General features: G+C 44.3%; 1 protein-coding gene across 7 annotated transcripts; it reads right to left on the bottom strand.

The window, feature by feature from the left end:
* Nucleotides 1–104: 104 nt before the first annotated feature.
* LOC122547679 (suppressor of cytokine signaling 1-like) lies at nucleotides 105–20,134 on the bottom strand. Of its 7 annotated transcripts, XM_043686279.1 has the most exons (3): nucleotides 19,733–19,943; nucleotides 15,975–16,061; nucleotides 105–4,784 (listed from the first exon to the last, which is right to left on the bottom strand). In XM_043686279.1, the coding sequence occupies exon 3, from the start codon at nucleotides 4,722–4,724 to the stop codon at nucleotides 4,131–4,133; it is 594 nt and encodes a 197-aa protein (XP_043542214.1). In that variant the 5' UTR covers nucleotides 4,725–4,784; nucleotides 15,975–16,061; nucleotides 19,733–19,943; the 3' UTR covers nucleotides 105–4,130. The 7 variants fall into 7 exon arrangements, with proteins under 7 accessions (XP_043542214.1, XP_043542216.1, XP_043542212.1 ...); XM_043686281.1 differs by lacking the exons at nucleotides 15,975–16,061; nucleotides 19,733–19,943 and adding an exon at nucleotides 19,970–20,134; XM_043686277.1 differs by lacking the exon at nucleotides 15,975–16,061.
* Nucleotides 20,135–21,439: the final 1,305 nt, after the last annotated feature.

Here is a 21,439-nt window from a genome sequence, read left to right on the forward strand (position 1 = left end):
GGGGTGGGGGCGCAAAATCAGAAGTCACATGACACCAGGTTATAGTCCAATAGGTTCACTTAAAATTCATCACCTGATGGAGCAGCGCTATGAAAGCTTGTGATTTCAAATGAACCTGCTAGACAATAACCTGGTGTCATGCGACTCCTGACTTTGTCCACACCAGTCCAACACCGGCCTCTCCACATTATCAAGGGGTATGGGAAAGGATTTACTTCCATTCATAAACATGTACAATTTTGGCCTATATCAGATTAGGAAACTTGGGTGCAAATGTTCTGGGAACTGGAGGGTACAGTTCAACATTGTCAAAAGAATTGGGGCTGGGCAAGGAAACTGGCTTCCCAATGGGTAGGGTTGTTCAGATGCAAATGTCCGGTCAGCCACACGGGTGGGAGTAGGCCCCAAACCAGCTTTCAAAGTGAAGGTGGATGCTTGAAGAATAAAACTAATTAACAGTTTGAGAGAAAAGGCAGGAGAATAAGTGACCAGCGCTGTCCAAGAACAGACACAGACACAATGGTCTGAATAGGCTCCCTCTTTGCTGTATGATTCTAAGATTCTTACCGTTTTAGGCTCATTTATCCACTCAGTTGTGCACTCAATGAATGACCACAATTCTTTCCTGTCACTCCGGGCCTATACTTTTACTACCTCTAATCTCCATCCGACAACAGCAGAGTCAAAGTTACAAAAGCAGAAATTGCTGGAAAAGCTCTGGTTACCTGTGTGCAGAGAAATCAGCATTTCTCTTCCTTGGAACTGGAAAGGCAGTAGCTAAGATCTATGCTGTCTGTCCTATCTGTTTCTTTCTTACATCCGCGATTGGGAGGTGGTGTGTAGTGGTAAAATCACGGGACTAGCTAATCCAGAAGCCCTCAGCTAATGTTCTGGGGATGTTGGGTTTAAATCCCACATGGCAGATGGTCAAATTTAAATTCAATAAAATGGGAATGAAAAGCTAGCAACCATGTACCATTCTCAATTATTGTAAAAATCCATCTGATTCACTAATGCCTTTGACAAAGGGAATCTGCTGTCCTTACCTGGTCTGGCCTAAATGAGACTCCAGACCCATCACAATATGGTTGACTCATTAGGAATGGGCAAGTCAGCATCACCCACATCCCATGAACCAATAAAAAAAACTAACTTACAAGGTTAACTTTAACTAAATTTCACCTCCTCAAGTTACCCATGTCAGTTTGAACATCTTACCTCCAACTATTAATGAAGCTAGCTCAAATCAAACCTAAGGGACCTCATTTATTGAGGGATGCATTGGGTGACTTTGACTAGCAATGTGTCATGGAAGGAATCAGCTCAGGGGGACTTGGTTAGATAAGAATCCTGAGATCTAGCCCTATCGATACTGAGCAGGTTGATATATTTTCTTGCTGGCTCGTCATTAGCCATTATAGAGCCCAAGCAGTATGCAGTCTGATGCTCACTGGCTGGCCAGACTTGGGAGCAAAGTTGGGTGCAGTTTTGCTTGATGGATATAGAATCAGAGTGAGCACATGGTTGCTGAGCATAGAGAATGAGGTCTTCAGGAAAGCCGAAGTGTTTGGACATTAGAGAGGGAATTTTGAAACTGCATTATGATTGTGTGCAAATTTGGTATTTAGCACACAGAAATGTCACGAATAAAAAGGGAGGAACCACTATGTAAGCCAGACACTGCCCTTTTCAAATTACATGAAATTATTAACCATGCTGCAAAAAACAGCAACGCCTTGGGACAACGATACAAACTTCTACAGTATCCAAGCACACGTCGGAGAGAATTCTCACAAGCTCTTCTGTTATTCTTTGGTGGAACGTGAGCTTCTCTGGCAAGGCCACTGTCTGTCGACCAAACCTAATTGCCCTCGAGGCTAGCCCATCACCCAATAAATGCCAATCATTCTCTCTCAAGATTGTCACCTGCTCAAGAGCATAGCAGTTTTTCAGCAGTCTGTCCCAGGAGTGAAATGCGTAGAAATGACCCGATCTTTCTATTTAAATAGAGGTCTGATTGATTCAGTTTGACTGAATGTAGAAGTGACACATTCTCACCCTGTAGATATTGGACCCCAAACCGAACTTTTCTTCCTATCTGGATTTAGTTCTGGGTTGAATGGGGAACTCTAACATCCATGGGACATCAGTTGAGTTGTCCATAGATCATATCAGTGCCAAATGATAGGCTCCTACAGCATTGATCTAGGCTGTCAGAAGCTGTTGTTGTTCACTGCAATTGGTAATTATCACTTCCATTATTAACCTCGAAATTCGCAATAAATCATTAAGAAAAGACTTGTTTCATAAAACCTTTTACTTTCTTTATTAAGAAATACTATTCAAATAAAACTTTTAGGAGCAAAAAGTTGATTTTGATTCCCAGTGTAGAAGTGCTTATTAACCTTGCTTATTAACTGGAGACAGCAGAGGTTAGGATTAATTTTCTGCATAGATTCTAACTGGGGTTTGACATAAACTCAGAATCAAGATGGGGGAACAAAGCCAGCTTCATTGTGAGAAATCAAAACTGTTCGACAGACTTGAATAAACAAACCATGAGTATGGAACCACAGAGTAATTATGGTGGAATCGAATAAGGGTTCCGGACTGACAAACAACAGAGATCACAGAGTGAGTTTCGGCTTGGAATCCAATCAAAGGGATGGTCCATTGAACTGCATGGTGACCTGAGCAGATTTAGATATTTTCATTGGAATAATTAAGAAATCATTGGGTGATCTTGTCTGTACGATAGATTCCTTTTTCCAACATTCTACATTTGTGGCAATGTTTGCTTTCCCGTTATCAAAGAGGCAGATTCACGCTGGGGATCAGGGTGGCTGACAAGGCAAGGGAGGAGTTACTTGCTTATCCAGGCCACCCTTCTTTACGTAATAGATTGAGTAATGAGTGCAGGTGGGTTACATAGGGCTGACCTGTCAGAAGCTGACCCAATTCACCCCCAACATACTTTGGCCTTGCTGCAAGACGCTTGCAACACTCATAATACACAATCGACATGGATCATAAAATCCGACAGTGTGGAAACAGGCCATTTGGCCCATCAGGTCCAGATTGATCCCTCTGAAGGGCATCCGTATAAGATCCAGTCCCCTACCTTCTGCCCGTAACCCTGCATTCCGATGGCCAATCCACCTCAGCTGCACATCTTTGGACTGTGGAAAGAAACCAGAACACCCTGAGGAAAACCACGCAGACACGGGGAGAATGTCTGTGCGGAGATTGCACAGTCTCTCTATGCTGGAATCGAACCCGGGTCCCTGGCGCTGTGAGGCAGCAGTGCTAACCACGGTGCTGCCCTAATGGAGGAATGGGAGAGGCAACAGTACAGTAGCGCTAACACCACTGGGCAAACAATTCTAAAGCTTACGGTGACACCCTGGAGACATGGGTCCAAAGCCCACCACAGCAGCTGATGGAACTGGGTCTCTTATGGTGTGGTGGTGTGTCCCCACCACTAAGCCAGGAGGCCCGGGTTCAAGTCCCACCTGCCCCAGACCTGTGTCATGACAGTTAAGAACAGGCTGATCAGAAGATGAATGGGGCTTCAGTAACTCAATTCTGACCAGTCTCTCCTTCTGTACCAGATTGTTGACAAACTGCATTCTAACAAACCAGTTCACTGTTTAATTACATATTAAAATATAGATATGAATATATAACATTAAAATAATTGACAAAAATTCTGCAAACTAATGCTTTTGAATAACTAAATACTCCTCAGTGCTGGCTCCAAAAGGAACCACAAGACAAGGTCTTCTTTGAAAGAATGAAAACGATGTCTCCATATCCTTCAGAAATGATTGACTGAAAATGCCGGCGTCTTTTCCCAGCCTCCTACTTGAGGCAGTAAGTGCTCGGGAGCTTGCTCGGCTCTCGATGTGCACCCTTCCTGACTGTACACTGCCCGTATACATCCACTGGCCAACGGCACTCCTACGTCTGGGTCACATCATCTGGGCAAAGGGAACACCGCAACCAGGAGGACGTTGGTGGCATCCCCAAGAACCTGGTGCTCCTCGCTGGGTGTGGATGCACTCCTTCCTCCAAACTCCCAATCTCCACCAGCGATCAATTCCAAACAGAAAATCCCGGCGGTCCCTCAGTTACAGTTTGAACGGAAATTCCTCCATGTACTGCTGCAGCCGGGGCACTAAAGGAAGTTGCCGCACGCTTTCAATGCCAAAATGGCCGATTATGTTCTTCCTGCACAACTGCTTCAGATTCAGGATGGGGTTTTTCCTCAAGGGTTTGGAAAAAACCACAGAGACCCCACAGTCAAACCTGAAGGGCTTTACCTGGGTGCTGTCCACACAGTATTCCAGAAGTTTCACCACGCAGTCAAAGCAGGCACCGTTGAACCAGAAGTGCTCCTTCTCAAACAGGATCCGCATGCTGACCGGTCCGTTCTCAGCCTGGACGCTCAAGCTGAACAGGTGGTTGGCCTGAGAGCTGTCCCGAACTAGGAAAGTGCCCACCGATTCCATCATCAGCAAGGCGTGAGCCTGAGCCACAGTGAGCGGGCCCCAGTAAAATCCACTCTCGTCCAGGAAGCGCAGGGTCCTGTTGACAATCTCCCGCTCCCGGTTGCGGAACGGGCGGAAGTGCGTGGGCTGGTCAGGCGGGCAGTGCTGGAATCGGGGAGGCTCGGGTCGTCGCGCATTCGCCAGTGCATCCAGTTGCGTGCTCCCACCGACCATCTCAGAGAGTCCGCCAACTTCGAAGGGACTCCATCTTTAACCTCCGTGTGGATAAAAGTCCTGCGGGGGGGGGGGGGAGGGAGGCGCGAGGGGGGAGAGAAAAAGAGAACAAGTTGAACACAGAGTGAGATTGTGAACTGGACTATAGCCATGGAGAAGTGCAGCACGGAAACAGACCTTTCGGTCCAACTCATCCATGCTGACCAGATATCCAAAATTACATCTTGTTCTTCGATAATGCAATGGTTGTGTTCTCGTGCAACCCCATGTCAATGAAACATTGCGGTTTAGAAACAGCACTTAAAGTGTCAGCGATTTAATTGTGTCATAGCCAATACACATTTTATAAATTTGTGCTTTAGAAATAGTGTCCCCAAATCATTAATCGCGTTACAGCGAATTCACGGTAACGAAACACGCATTATATCAGAATGACCTGTAATCTAGAACCATTTGCCAGCATTTGGCCTATATCCCTCTAAAGCCTTCTGATCCAGATACCCATCCAGATGCTTTTAAATATTGTAATTGTACCAGCCTCCACCACTTCCTCTGGTAGTTCATTCCACACATGCACCACCTTTTGCGTGTAAATGTTACCCCTTGGGTCCTTTTTAAATCTTTCCCCTCTCACCTTAAATCTATGCCCTCTAGTTTGGACTCCCTTATTCTGGGGAGAGGTCCTTCACAATTCACCCTATCCATGCTCTCACACTTGCGCAGACACTAGTTTGTGCCGAGGCTGTAATGAGGTCAGGAGCTCAAGGTCCTGGTGGAACCTAAACTGGGCATCAATGAGCAGGCGCCACTTGATAGCAGTGTTGACGACACCTTCCATCACTTTAATACTAGCTTGTGCTGCCTCCTGCAAGTGAAAATAAATGGCAGTTTAAGAAGTAATGGTTCTGACAAGCCAAAAGGATCATCTCAGTGATGGGGATAAGGTCCAATAAACTGAATTCCTAGTCTTTCCCTCCATCTAGAACACCAATGTTTTCCTGTCTGTATGTGTGTTTTGGGGGTGGTTTACAAGGGCGTTAGAATTTTAACCACTAGAGTTGTAAGCCAATGGTTCATAACTGTTTACCTGTAACTGATATGTCTTTATTTTAATAAATACTAATCCTTAAATATAGAAACCTGGTTGATGTTTCTGTCAGCTTATATCTAAAAGGTAGGTAAATTGGAGACTTTTGTGTATTTTTATGAAATCTTTACATTTGAAGGTGACTCCAGAAATTGTAAGGTTTGATTTCCAACATTTTACCCCAGTGAGGTGCAATATACCCCCAAACTTATGACCCTCTATCACCTCAGGAGACAAATAAAGCCACATGGAAACACTCCCACTATCTAAAGGTTTCCCTTTAAGACACACAACATCCTGACTAGGGACTCCAATGCCACTCCTTCACTGGCTCTGGGTCAAAACCCTGGAGCTCACCTCCTAACCCACAGTGTCTGTCCCTACAACTTGCGGACTGCAGCAAGAATATAGCTCAACAGCATCTTCTCAAGGACAATTAGGAAAATGTTGGTCCAGCCAGTGGCATTCATTTCTTCATGAATGTTTGCTTTCATTCCAAATCCCATGATGGCTCAGCAGTTAGCACTGCTGCCTCACAGCACCAGGGACCCACCCTTGAGCAATTATCTGTGTAGAGTATACACATTCTCCCTGTGTTTGCATGGGTTGCCTCCTGGTGCTCCGGTTTCCTCCCACAGTTTAAAGATGTGAGGTTAGGTGGATTGGCCTTGTTAAATTGCCAATAGTAATGGAGGCTAGGTGGATTAACATGGAAAACACAGGGTTACAGGAGTGGGACGTTCTTCAGAGCGTATGTGTGACTCGATGGGCTGAATGGCCTGCTTCCATTCTGTAGGGATTCTATGATCAACAAAGAGCTGCACTGTCTGAGGAGCAGCCTTTTAGATGAGAAGTTAAACAGAGGCCTAATCTACTCCTTCCGGTGGGTCTAAAGCAGCACAAAAAGCAGGGAGATTGGGGAATAATAGAACAAAGAAAATTTACAGTCCAGGAAAAGGCCCTTCGGCCCTCCAAGCCTGAGCCGATATTGTACTGGATAATTTTACCTGAACAGGTATTGAAAAATAAACAATACCATTATTAGCAAAGCAATTTTTGCAAGATCTTGCTATGTGCATTTCCTATATTACAAAGCCAGCCACAGTTCAAAAGTAATTAATTCCCTACAGAGTGATATAGAAAATACAAATTCTTTCTTCATGACTGCCTTTATTTAAAACCACTACCTGCTGATTTCTATCATATTAACAGTGTACACTGACCTTCTGCCCTAATCCCTTCATATCTCTACTATAGATACGCCCATCACCTTTCCTGGAACTCATTTTTCCCCTTTCCTCCAAGTTTTTAGCAATAGGAATTTAGTTCAAAAAAATCCTTGTTCTTTGTATGATCTCACAAGACCTGCTCACTTCCTTTCTCCTGCAAGACCAATTGTAGCATTCATTCCTAGGACCTTCTGAAGTCCACTACTGCATGTTTCACAGCCCTCACCCCTCACACTCTGAGCCTCCTACTTTTCAATGTTGCTTTCTCTAGTTTTGTAGTCTCCAGTTGAGCAAATTATTGCCCAGTTCACCTTTGTCAATTCTTTTAACCAGCCCCCCGCAATATTTTGCTTTTCTAACGAATGCAGGCCAAACTTACACCATCGCAACTGGGAAGAAAAAAGACTTCTTGAAAATATAAAATATTTTGTAAAAATAATTTTACTTCTGTGTACGTACTTAAAAGGTACAAAACTTAAATGGCGCCTAAGAGAGAGACAAAGTTTCTCCACTTGGGTGCATCAGGACTGAAATACAAGAAAGCAACTGAAAACAGTTTACACAGCCTGAGAAGAAGGTGCTGCTTTCCCTTTTTAGCAATTCTTTCCACGTGACTACATGACCAGAATTGCACTTAATACAACAAGAATACAATTTCCTTACACTGACCATCAATCTCTCTGAAAAGCAGCACCCTTAAGTGTTTATTTTCACTGCAGTTAAATATTGTGCGTGATTGCGTTGTCTATAACTCTGCTGAATTAGTGTTTGTACACCAACATTGAACTGGAGCTGCCTTTCTCTCACTCAGTTATCAAGGAATGGTTGAAATCTCCTGCCTGAAACTGACCTTGATGCTTTGGTCATGGATGATGATGGATAGTGTAGGCGGACGAGCTGAGAATAGTTCACAGGTCAGCGCAACATTGAGGGCCGAAAGGCCTGTTCTGTGCTGTATTGTTCTATGTTCTATGACGCATATCCTCTCTCTCACTTGACCTTGGTTTACCTGAGTCCCTGAGTGCAAACTCTTTCCAGTGCTTTGTTCCATCAATTATTCCAATGCAGCCCTGTCAATCCTCCCATCACCCATCCTCTGTAAATTTAGCCAAATCTTCGCTGCCCACATTCTAATATTCAGAGTTGAGAGTGTGTTGCTGGAAAAGCACAGCAGGTCAGGCAGCATCCAAGAAGCAGGAAAATCGACATGTCAGGAATCCTGATGAAGGGTCTGGCCTCGGATGCTGCCTGACCTGCTGTGCTTTTCCAGCAACACATTCTCACTCTGATCTCCAGCATCTGCAGATGTTACTGTCTCCTACATTCTAATGTTCAGACATATCATCCATCCATCATCGCTATGCTCAATGATGCACACTGGGCGCGCTTCTAATAACATTTTAAAGTAAATATGATCACTTGTATATTCAAGTATCTCCAGGCACCTCCATCCCACCCTGATTTCTCTAAACCCTTGGTCACCCTGCTTTAAGAAGGACTTTATTAAATTGGAAAGAGTACAGAAGAGATTTAGCAGGATGTTGCAGGAACCGGAGGGTTTGAGTAATAAGGAGAGACTGGGGCTGTTTTTGCCACTAACGCATTGCAGGTTGAGGGGTGACATTATAGAGGTTTATAAAACCATGAAGGGCATAGATAAAGTGAAGATCTTTTCCCCAGGATGGGGGAGTTCAAAACTCAAGGGCATAGAATTAAGGCGAGAGGAGAAAAATGTAAAAGGGACATGAGAGGCAATGTTTTCACACGTGTATGGAATGAACTGCCAGAGGAAGTGGCAGATGCAGATTCAGTTACAACATTACAATAGTGACCAGCAGCCACTCTCCGTCATGGGTTTGTCCTCTGGGATCGGAGTAGGAGCGTCAGCGGAGGTGACGGTTGAGGACCGGAGCAGGCCTCATCTCGGACAGGCAGGTCAAGGCCGCAGGGGCAAGGGTTGAGGTTCCAGGGTCCGGCCAATGTCCAATGTCAGGAGACAGAGCCAGGGAGATTGCGGCCCTACAAACGGGTGGGAACTGAGCCCTTAGACGGGTGTCATCAGCTGGAGAGAACTGGACAAATTCCAAATCTCTTGCCTTAATTTCTTGCTTTTTATTTAAAAATCCAAGATGGTGCCTGTGAGTGTTAAATCTTTTCACTTTTCACTATAGTCCAGAACACATGGTAATAAATCCCAACATTTAAAAGACATTCAGACAGGTAGATGAATAGGAAAGGTTTAGAGGAATATAGGCCAAGCGCAGGCAGATGTGACCAGTTTAGTTTGGGAATATGGTCAGCAAGGATGAGTTGGACCGAAGGGTCTGTTTCCACGCTGGATGACTATGTGATCTCTTAGATCACTACACGTGTAGCAGACAATTTACATTACTATTTGAGCACTAACCCTTGACTCTGCATTTCCATATCCTAATTAATCAACAGGTTCAATGAGATTAGAAGGTGTTCCTCACACATTTCTTTCACAAAAGCTACTGGTCATTTAGGCTGTTATTATCTGCATTTCCTTGGACACTTGTGTTAACATTCAACTTTACACAGTACGAGATCTGGAATGGTTTGAAGTTGCTTGAGAGACATAAAGCAAACTGGAGAGGCATGATGAGGTAAAATAGGATAGAGAGAGAGAGAGAGAGAGACACACAGAGAGAGAGAGACAGAGAGAGAGAGACAGAGAGAGAGAGACAGAGAGAGAGAGACAGAGAGAGAGACACACACACGGTCAGTTAGATAGAGGGAGAGGAGCACGATCAAAAAGCAAAAGAAGTTGAAAATTTCATAACACCAGGTTATAGTCCAACAGGTTTATTTGGAAGCACTAGCTTTCAGAGCGCTGCTCCTTCATCAGGTGGCTGTGGAGCAGGACCATAAGATACAGAATTTATAGCAAAAGATCACAGTGTCATGCAACTGCAACGACATATTGAACAAACCCAGATTGCTGTTAAGACTTTTATCTTTTCGAAGGGGTTGCAGGTGAAATACTTAACAGTAATCTTTGTTTAATATATCACTTCAAACAACCTACCACCACTCAATGCCTGGAGTTTTGGTTGGAGAATATCTAACTGGAAGTTACCAGCACTCAAAAAGACCACAGCTTAAGAAATATCAGCCAGCAAACCATATTTAAAAAAAACACAAGCAGACGCATAGAGAACACCACTAAAGACTCACCAGTCCTAAAACAGCTCGATTCCCATTATTGTTAAATACGTATTTTTAAACTGTCAGCATCAACTGTGTGAGGGAGATATCAAGGGGTTTAAAATGTGCCATTAATCTTATCGCATTTTATTGCTGCACAGCATCCTACTTTGTCCTGCAAGTCTAGCTCCACCCTGACGAGAGCACTGCATAGATAACATGTCCCGTCAAAGGTACAAATGCAAATCAGAGGGGACCACATTTGCTCTGCGGGAAAAAGCCACCACCAATTCCAAAAATACAGCCTTCAGTCTAAGCGTCACCAGCTTCCTTGTTTCACATTGCTCTTATAAGCGGGACCTTCATCGCTTCCTTATGACAAAAGCAGTCAACATTTTGAGTTGCATCTCAACGCGCTACTTAAAAGGTTTCAGACATGGTTAGTTTCAGGGATACAAGGCTCATGCCAGAGAATCATGTGTAAAACTTGAGATGGCACTCCAGTGCAGTACTGAGGTGGTGCTGTATTACTTGGAGCTGTTGTCCTTTGCATGAGATATCAAACTAGCCCTTCCCAATGTTTTCCCCCTCTCCCTTCCACTGCGATCTCAGTTCAAGACTTGAAAATTGCTGTGACCCCCGTCGTTAAGAACTGACAGTAAAGGAGGGCAAAACTACAGCAGTCTCCAAAAATCTACCTTTTTACTGACTTTGGTGCAGCAGGAATCAGTTTTCAAAATAAAAGCAAGGTCTTAAAGGGACCTCGCAGCTGTGGACAACTCGTCAGAGCTGCATGACAACCGTTGCTACCTTGGAGCTCATAACCCCATAACCTCAATCACAACCCCCACTGGACCTGCGGTCTACCTTTTGGGAAGTCCTGTATTAAACCAAAGCTCAAATCAGCCAATAAAAAAAATATTGTACAACATTATCTGAAGACGTGCAGGGGGAACTTCTCTTCGTGCCCTGTCTGACATGTATCAAATCATTTAATCACGTTTACTGTTTGTGGGATCATGCTGTGCACATTTGGTAGTTGCCTTTCTTAAATTATTAATTGCACTTCAAAAGTGCTCAATTGACTGGAAACACATTGCAGTCAGTGTTCGGAGGTCATGAAACCTCCTATGTACAACCCAGCCTCATGCAGTGTGTTTAGTTCCAACACCAGCTATTTCCTTTCTGATTTTGGTAAGCAAGACTACAAACTAGGAATCAATTTAAACACAAATTCACCTGCACCTCCACACACATCATTTACTGCATCCGTTGCACCCGATGTGGCCTCCTATACATTGGGGAGACAGGCCGCCTACTTGCAGAACGTTTCAGGGAACACCTCTGGGACACCCGGACCAACCAACTCAAACGCCCCGTGGCTGAACACTTTACCTCCCCCTCCCACTCCGCCAAGGACATGCAGGTCCTTGGACTCCTCCATCGACAGACCATGGCAACATGACGCTCCTTCCACCTATCGTATTCCCAACGCCCCTCCCCCAAGTCCCTGCTCCCTACCTTTTGTCTTAGCCTGCTTGGCACACCTTCCTCATTCCTGAAGAAGGGCTTATGCCCAAAACGTCGATTTTCCTGCTCCTTGGATGCTGCCTGACCTGCTGCGCTTTTCCAGCTCTGATCTCCAACATCTGCAGTCCTCACTTTCTCCTAATCAATTTAAACAAATCAGGACAATTCTGTACAGCACAACTGGGCTCAATGCAAACTTGTACACAATTGTCAAACTGATTTCATGACAAGATGTTACTGAGGTGATTGCTAGTGAGGCTACAGTAGTGTGCACTATTGACACAGAGGACAGAGACCCCAAAATAAGCAGCTATTCCGGCTCCCAATGTATCAGAGAGAAATCCATCTTTTGGTTGAAATACGACATCATGTTTCCATCAGTGTGTCTTTTGGATATAAAAGGCCCTGTGGCACTGTTTTCCGAATTCTTCTCAGTTTCCTGGCTAATATTTACCCTTCAACTAGCAACATGGAGCACAGATTATCTGCTCATTTATCTTTTTTACTGCCTGAGAGAGTGTAGGTGCAAATTGCCTGCTGACTTTCTTCCATTACAATTGAGAACTAGGAAGCACTTTGATGGTCATAAAATACTTGAGAGCATGCTGAGATCATGACAGATCCTGCACTTGCAAATATTTGCAAACCCCATATTTACAAACTGCAAGTTTGCTCCTCACTCTCTTTTGGAAACCAATACAAATAATGAACTAAATAAACCAATGATAGCCCCTTAAAGGGGCAGTGTAACTAAATGCAGATATTCAAAAGCAAGCTTACAAGGTTGAATTTCAATGTTGTGCCCAGATCTGATGACACACTCTAACCTCTGCAGTGCTCATTGGAGATGGAAGGTGCTCAGAGTGTCCAAGTTTGTGCAGGCTAGGTAGACCAGCCATAGGAAATGGAGGGTTACAGGGATAGGGTCTGGGTCTGGGTGGGATATGCTTCAGAGGGTCAGTGAACACTCGATGGGCCAAATAGCCTGCTTCCACACTGCAGGGATTCCATAAAGATCTGAGATGTATCCACACTCCACTGGCGTAGAGATGTGTTTTTCAGATGAGTTTCAGGTTATTACCTCAAAGTCAGATGAATTGGTAGGACCAACGAATATGAGACTTATTGGACACAGACAAATTGACTAGTTGATCTTGTACAATATGGCACACAGGAGTCAAAATTTAATTTAGTATTTCAACTGTAAGTGGGGTTAGTAAATATTCAGGAGAAAGTGAAAACTGCAGATGCTGGAGCTCAGAGTTGAGAGTGTGGTGCTGGAAAAGCACAGCGACATCAGGCAGCATCTGAGGAGTCGGAGAATCGATGTTTCGGGCATAAGTTCTTCATCAGGAATGAGGCTTGTGGGTTAGGTCTGAGAGATAAATGAGAGTAGGGTGGGGTTGGGGCAGGAAGCTGGGAAAGCGATAGGTGGATGAAGGTGAGGGAGAAGGTGAAGGTCAATGGGAGGAGTGATGGACGGGTCCGGAGGGAGGTGCAGAGTTCAAGGATTGGGACTGGGATAATGTAGGGGGAGGGGAAATGAGGAAGCTGTTGAAATCCACATTCATTCCGTGTGGCTGCAGGGTCCCAAGGTGAAATATGAGGCATTCCTCCTCCAGGTGTCAGGTGATAAAGGTTTGGCAATGGAGGAGGCCCAGAACCTGCATGTCCTTGACTGAGTGGGAGGGGGAGTTGAAGTATTCAGCCACAGGGCGGTGGGATTGGTGGGTGCGGGTGTCCCAGAGATGTTCTCTGAAACGATCTGCAAGAAGGCGTCCTGTATCTCCGATGTAGAGGAGACCACACCGGGTGCAAAGGATGCAGTAGATGACATTGGTAGAGGTAAAGGTAAATTTCTGATGGTAAACATTCAGTAAATTAGTAAACATTCAAACTAGTTAAGGTGGGCATTTTGAAACATTAAGTTCTGTCCTTGAGTGATGACACTGAAGTCATGATTTGGGCAGGCTGTATAATAAAAAGCTGATCAGCTGTGGAGGAATATGTTGACTCGGACATAGTGTCAACTGTTGAAAGTGTAACAAAAACAAAAAAAAATGTAGATTCAAATGAATTTTAGACAATCATAGATAGCAAACCCAAATCTATCACTTTTTGAATTCTAGGATAGAAACCACGCAGTCTCAGGGGTTTTAGTCCCTTAAACGTTTCCAATACTTTTCCTCAGCTGATATTAATTAGTCTAATCTCCTCGGTCATTTTTGTTTCCTAAAATTGTCTCAATTTCTTATGGGCAACTAGAGTCGTCTAATGTTAAGGCAGAAAAGTTATTTGTGCAATGTGTCTGCTATTTCCTTATCCCTCCTTATAATTTCTCCCATTTCTGCTCCTAAGGAACCAAACCTTACTAATAGCTACTCTATTCCTTTGTATATGCTTATTTGAACTCTTTTTTTAAAATTATATTCCTGGCTGGTTTACTCTCCCATTCTATTTTTGCCCCTTTTTCTCTAATCTTTGATGCCTCTTTGCTGATTATAGTACACTGCTTATTATAATTTGCTACTGCTCTTTACATTATCATACTTTTCTCTTAATCTAATATCTTTTACATTCTGAGGGATGGATCTAGCTTGCTGAGTTTTTCTTTTGATGGAATGAATTTTCATTGTATATCTTGAACTGATTTTGTTTTACATGTTACCCATAGTTCATTTACCACCACATCCCTTGACGAATTTACCTGAGCCAATTTATCATAATGCCTACATCATTGGTTTTGTTTCAGTTCAACATGTTTCCTTGTGTTACATCAGTTTCAAACTAAACATGGTATCCAATGATATTGTGATCACTACTCCCCACAGGATCATTTATTATGAAACTGTTAATTAATTCTGCCTCATTACACAACACTAGATCTAAGATAGATTCATCCCTAGTCATTCATAATTATTGCTCCAGAAAGCCAACAAAATAAATATTTCACAAGCTCATTGACTAGACCGCTCTTACCAAGTTGATTGTCTGATTCTACATGAAGACTGTCCACTACAATTATTGTAAGTTCCAATACTTTATTACTGAATGCTGTACTGTTAAGTGTGTCCTAAGGGGCAACTCTTTCACTCAGAGGGTGGTGCATGTATGGAATGAGCTGCCACAGGAAGTGGTGGAGGCTAGTACAGTTACAGCATTTAAAAGGCATCTGGATGGGTATATGAATAGGAAGGGTTTAGAGTGCCAAGTGCTGGCAAATGGGACTAGATTAGGTTAGGATAGGTGGTCGGTATGGAAGAGTTGGACCGAAGGGCCTGTTTCCGTGCTGTACATCTCTATGACTCTAGTTGAGTGATGGAAAAGCATATTCATAAAGTATACAGCATTAACTGCATTGAATGTGGAACCGTTTGAAACTAATTTTGCTTTTTAAAATGGACAGTAGTGGCTGCCATGGGTCACCTGACTCTTGGTGTGGTAATCTTTGAGCCTCCAGACGATCTCAAAAGGAAAAAGACTGCAGGTGTCACTACTCATCTCCTAAAAGGTACTTCCTGACTCAAATGGATCATTCTGAAACAAGACACTGTCTGAATGTCTCAGTCCCCCAGCTGAATGTTTGGAAACAATAATCTCGTTACGGGCAATTTGCAAAAGCTCAGCACCATATCTGGTGAGGAACCAGATGGTAAGGCACCCCACATTGGTCGCCCAATGAGTGCTGGTCTGCAGAAAGACACAACTTTGCTGCCACTGCTGTTTTAGCAGTTATAGAGGCACAGAGTGATATAGCACAGAAACAAACCCTTCAGTCCAATCAGTCCATGTCGACCATAATCCCAAACTAAACTAGTCCCACCTGCCTGCTCCTTTTCCTATTCATATACTTATCTGAATGTTTTTTAAACGTTGTGACTGCACCTGCATCCACCACTTGCTCTGGAAGTTCATTCCACACATGAACCACCCTCTCTTGTAAAAAAAATTTTTTAAATCTTTCTCTTCTCCTTAGTCTTGAAATCCCCCATCCTAGGGAAAAGACAACGACCCAAACCCCTTATTATTTTATAAACTTCTATAAAGCCGCCTCTCAGCCTCCCACGCTCAAATGAAAAATGTCCCAGCCCATCCAGCCTTTCTTTATAACTCAAATCTTCCAGACCGAACAACATGTTAAGAAGGAATTAGCATCTATCCCTCAAGAGTCAGACACAGTAAGATCATAAGGTCTCACAGATGTTCCTTTACGAGTCCACTTATTAGCAAACTGACCTCCAACAGTGGTGGTGGCATAGTCATTGCATTTGTGATTCAGAAGCCCAGACACTGCTCTGGTATCAGGTGTTCAAACCAGTCAATCTGGAATATAAAGTTAGTCTCAGTATTGGTGACCATGAAACGTTGCACAAAATCCATCTGGTTCACTAACGCTATTTAGGGTAGAAAATCTGCAATCCTCACCTGGTCTGGCCTACACCCGACTCCAAACCCATTTATGTGACTGAATGGCAAACTGCCCCCTGAAATCATCAAGCCAGTCACTCAGCTCAGGAGCAGTTAAGGATGGACAAAGCTTTCTGACACCACAAGAGATGCCCACATTCCATGAAAGAATAAAGAAAAACATTAATTCCATGATCCACAGAAAGTCCAGCTATTGAAAGGTTCCTGCGAGGACTCTGGCGAACATCATCAGATATTGAACTTATCCAGCTTGCTTTTCCCACATGATGTCCTCTACTTCATTGGGGCCAGCACCCAACACTTTCCAAGACAAGCCAAACACATGCATCTTGAACTTTCTTTTTGTAAAACTGCAATATTCCCTTAAACTACATTATGCTCAAGTCTCAAAGAATGTGGGTAAGTGAGTGAAAAGCTGCGTTAAGATTTTCATGGTTATGAAACTCAGAGACTTGCTGCTGGTTTTCAAGTGGTGTACACACTCAGGTGGTCAGAAATATATACGTCTTCCTTTCCAAACAAAAAAAACCCATTCAGTATTGGGAGAAAACAGTGCATTCAAATGTCTCATACCTTTGCATAATAGGGAGTTAACAATCTACTCCCACCAGCATTTTCTGATTTTGCTTTAATTTATTCATAGGATTAGATTCCCTACAGTGTGAAAACAGGCCCTTCAGCCCAACAAGTCCACACGACCCTCCGAAAAGCAACTCACCCAGACCCATTGCCCTACACCTAACATTATGGATCTCTGGATGAGGATGGTAAGCCCAACATTTATTTCCAACACCTAATAGCCCAAAGGACGGTTAAGATTTAACCACATTGCTGTAGATCTGTCGGCCAGACCAGGTGAGCACAGCAGATTTCCTTCCCTAAAGGACATTAGGGAACCAGCTGGCCTTTTTTTAACAGCTAACATGGGCACCATCAGGCTAATTCTTTTTTTTAAATTCCAGATTTTTACTGAATTCAAACTGAACAAACAGCCAGGATGAGATTTGAACTCACATTTGCTGGGATTCCAGAGGTTACCACTGACAGAATCACTGTACTACCACCTCCCTCTGAATCAGCCCCGATTCTTGAGTTGCCTCGTTTCTGCATGTACAGATTCAACCTTTGAGGCCACGCTGTGTATCACTGAAGTCTTCTTGCTCCCAGAGCCAACCATCTTCCCCTGCCATTCTCTGTCTGTCTTTCTGAAACATTTACACCCTTGGAATATTTGTTTCCTACCTTCAATCACAATACAACCACGTCTCTGTAACGGCGATTACATCTAAAGCATTTACCTCTATTTGCGCCTATAGCTCATCAACCACACTGTAGATCCTTCCTGCGTTCAGATAAAGAACCTCTAATTTCACTTTTAATTACTTCCTGCATTGGCCTTATTTGCTGATGCACAACTAGTGCTAAACTCTTCAGCCGTTCCTGTTCTTAGCGTACATCGCTGCACAGTCATGTTGTCCTGACCCCTCTTCATCTGAACCCACTCAACACACCCCCTGCATGCCCAGACCCCACTACATGCTTGAAGCCCTGTCCATAGCCCTAGTTATAGGATCAGCCAAACTACCAGCTCTAGCCTGGTTCAATGGAGCCTATCCCAACAGAATTGCTCCCACTTCTCTAAGTAGCAATGCCACTGCCTGTGAAAGCACTTCTTCCCCATCAATACAGTGGCTCAGCGGTTAGCCCGGCTGCCTCACAACGCCAGAGATCCAAGTTCAATCCCGTCCTTGGGGCGACTGTCTGTGTGGAATTTACACTTTCTCCGGGTGCTCCACTTTCCTGCCACAATCCAAAGATGTGAAGGTTAGGTGGGTTGGCCATGCCAAATCGTCCAGAGACGTGCGGGCTAGGTGGATTACCATGGGAAATGCAGGATTATAGGGTGGTCTGTATGGGGATGTTCTTCAGGGGGTCAGTGAATCACCTGCTTCCACACTGTAGGGACTCTGACCCTCTGAGCTCACACTTTAAAGTTTCCAACACAAAAAAAATTGCAAACTCCCAACTGCCCCCCAGCCCCCACCCCCCACTTTTGGTTTTGCTCCACTTTCCTGTGAAGTCGATGTCATTTCTTTTGACCACTTCTGGCATAATGAGACATTCGCCGAAACGTTTTACAGAAGTAAGCGGGGTCAAGGGCAGTTGTAACGGAAGAACTCTGAGTTAGTCTCACACGTTGCCGGGTCTGCTGACACAGGCAACTCATTTCTCCCACTCTTAATTACAGAGCACCGGAGCAGGCAAGAATGACCACTGTGAAAGATTCCCCGCTGATTTCGTGCTTACCCACTTAGCATTCTAACCATGTCTTGCTTTACAGCTGGATATTAAATGAAAACCCTGGATTCATTCTTGCTCTTCCAACCCAACTTGAACCTGTTAACTCCTTAATCCCCTCAAAACAAGCAAAGTAGCATATGTGCAGGCAACAGCAGCGTACTGAGTATTGTTTCATCATAATAAGGTGCTGCACAAACACTTTCTTATTTAACACTTCCTTTCAAGAAAACCAACCACTGACAGTGCTACCAAACAGATATTTTGCCATTTTTTTTTCCCCTCTGTCTCACCCCCAAAAGATCTTCCAGCGACCAACAGAGGTGTTGCATGAAAAAATATTGATTTAAAATCATAAAAAGTGCTTACAATGTTCCGCATCCAGTGCTAGAACTTATTCTGCATGAATATTCATCCTACTGTGCAATTATATAGTTTCTTGCAGATATTGAGCCCAATTAATCACAGAAGCCCTACAGTGTGAAAGCAGGCCATTCGCCCCATCGAGTCCAAACTGACTCTCCGAACAGCATCCCATCCAGACCCACCCCATCTCCTGTAACACTCCATTTCCAAAGATAAACCCATCTAGCCTGCACATCCCTGGACACTTTAGCAATGGCCAATCCACCCTAACCTGCACACTGTGGGAGGAAACTGGAGCACCTGGAGGAACCTCACGAGACACAGGGAGTGAACGTGCAAACTCCACACAGCAGTCGCCCGAGGCTGGGATCAAACAGGCGCTGTGAGGCAGCAGTGCTAACCACCGAGTCGCCGTGCTGCCCCAACCAAAACACTTCAATTCGTCAAAGGCAAATTTGACATTCATGTAGTTCCACTGCGGGCAACATAGAAGCATTCCTCACAAAACCAGGAGAGACAATGCAGAAGCTAGGACCCTGAGTGAAAACCTCTTTTAAATGTAGAGTCAAGAAATGACTTCAGCAGTAATTACTGACTTAAGGAAAGTGAGATGAGAAAAGAGCAGACTTCACTGACTCGAGTGTGTCTCAGGTACAGGTCTAGATTTTCACGTCATACTCCTTTATTCCATGCCATGCGTCTGCTACACACCTGGATCGTCCCTGGCCACACATATCTCCCGGTGTCTGATTGCGTTAAACCTCACACAGATGCACAATCTTTCTCACAGGCTGAGATTGCCACACGAGTCAAGACAGCGTTTAAATTTAAACACTGTGGTGGCGTTCCGTTTTCTTTTCTACTCGATCAGTGGTGCTAATTAAATATCAGGCATTACTCACTGTCACAGAGTCTAACCAGGCTGCAAATGCGGGTGCACAGACACAAGCAAGTCACGGCAACTCCACCTCCAGCACCAGCTGAGTCCGAGTCCGAGAAAGCTCATTGTTTGCAGTGCAGGCGCGATCCAAGTCTGCACGCTGCTCTCCCCACACCAGCATGTGCCACCCACTGAGCGAGAGTCTCACAGCAGCCTGGCACCATGCCAGCTACCCGACTAAAGGAAGCATATTACTGACCGGCATGAGTCAACCCTCTTATAACTCCCGGAATAGCAGCTCAGCACCATGACTGGTGGAAAACAAAAAATGCAGTACAGCACAAAGTTAGTAAGTTACGCCGTGTACACTGCTCACGCCAACCGTTAGCCTCTTGCGAATGGAGCTTGTTACCATCAAACAGTCAGGTTAGATACAGGGGAGGCTGCCTAATCAAACCCTGACAGTCAGAGGTGAACTCCCTTGTCTCTTTCACAAGCCAAGCACCAGGGTTCACTTCTACAGAGATTACTTTGAAAAGGACAAGCTGTGCTGCATGTTTTGCTTCAGATTCTTTAACAAGCTGAGGTTCTTGCTGTTAAAGGCCAGCAACTGTTGCCTTTCCCAAACAGAAAGTGATGGTGAATTGCCGTCTTCAACTGCTGCACGCTGTCTGGACGGGCTGATGCCACCTGAGTGGTTAGGTCAAATAGGATGCATTCGAAGGGAAGTGAACTCCATGGGGCAGGAAGGAATGGGTTAATAGGGCAGATGACAGCAGGTTTGAGTGAAGCAGTTGGCCTATCAAGGAATACTTTTGGAATACTGCATTTAGTTCTGGTCTCCCTCCTGTAGGAAAGATGTGAAACTCGAACGGGTTTAGAAAGGTTTACGAGGATGTTGCCAGGGTTGGAGGATTTGACCTACAGGGAGAGGCTGAATAGACCGGGGCTGTTTTCCCTGGAGCGTTGGAGGCTGAGAGGTGACCTTATAAAATTATGAGGGGCATGGATAGGGTGAATAGGTAAAAACAATGACTGCAGATGCTGGAAAACAGATTCTGGAGTACAGTGGTGCTGGAAAAGCACAGCAGTTCAGGCAGCATCCGAGGAACAGGAAAATCGACGTTTCGGGCAAAAGTCCTTCATCAGGATAGGGTGAATAGTCATGGTCTATTCCCCAGGATAGGAGAGCCCAAAACTAGAGGGCATAGGTTTAAATGCGAAAAGGGAAGGATTTAAAAGGGACCTAAGGAGCATGCAGAAGGTGGTACGTGTATGGAATGAGCTGCCAGAGGAAGTGGTGGATGCTGGTGCAATTACAATATTTGAAAGGCATTGGGATGCATACATGAATAGGAAAAGTTTAGAGGAATATGGGCCAATTGTTGTCATGTGGGACTTGATTAGGTTAGGATATCTGGTCAGCATGGACGAGTTGGACCGAAGGGTCTCTTTCACTTCTGTACCTCTCTATGACTATAATTCAATGCAATTTCAAACTCAAGAGTGCCCCCTGCTGCCCCTGTGTAATGCTACCATCCTCATGACTCTGAATGCAAACATTAGAAACTATTTTTAACTCATCAGTGGACACTATCACTGTTCAACCAATTATTTCCAAAGGATGGTTGAGTGTAGCCCACTACGGCAGCAAGGTCTCTCCCTCCTCAGCAATCTCACTTCACCAACTTGCTTTGTTTGCAGACAATTCTCCAAACATCATTAGCAA

Source organism: Chiloscyllium plagiosum, unplaced genomic scaffold, assembly GCF_004010195.1.
Source record: "Chiloscyllium plagiosum isolate BGI_BamShark_2017 unplaced genomic scaffold, ASM401019v2 scaf_12824, whole genome shotgun sequence".
Classification (NCBI taxonomy): Eukaryota; Metazoa; Chordata; class Chondrichthyes; order Orectolobiformes; family Hemiscylliidae; genus Chiloscyllium; species Chiloscyllium plagiosum.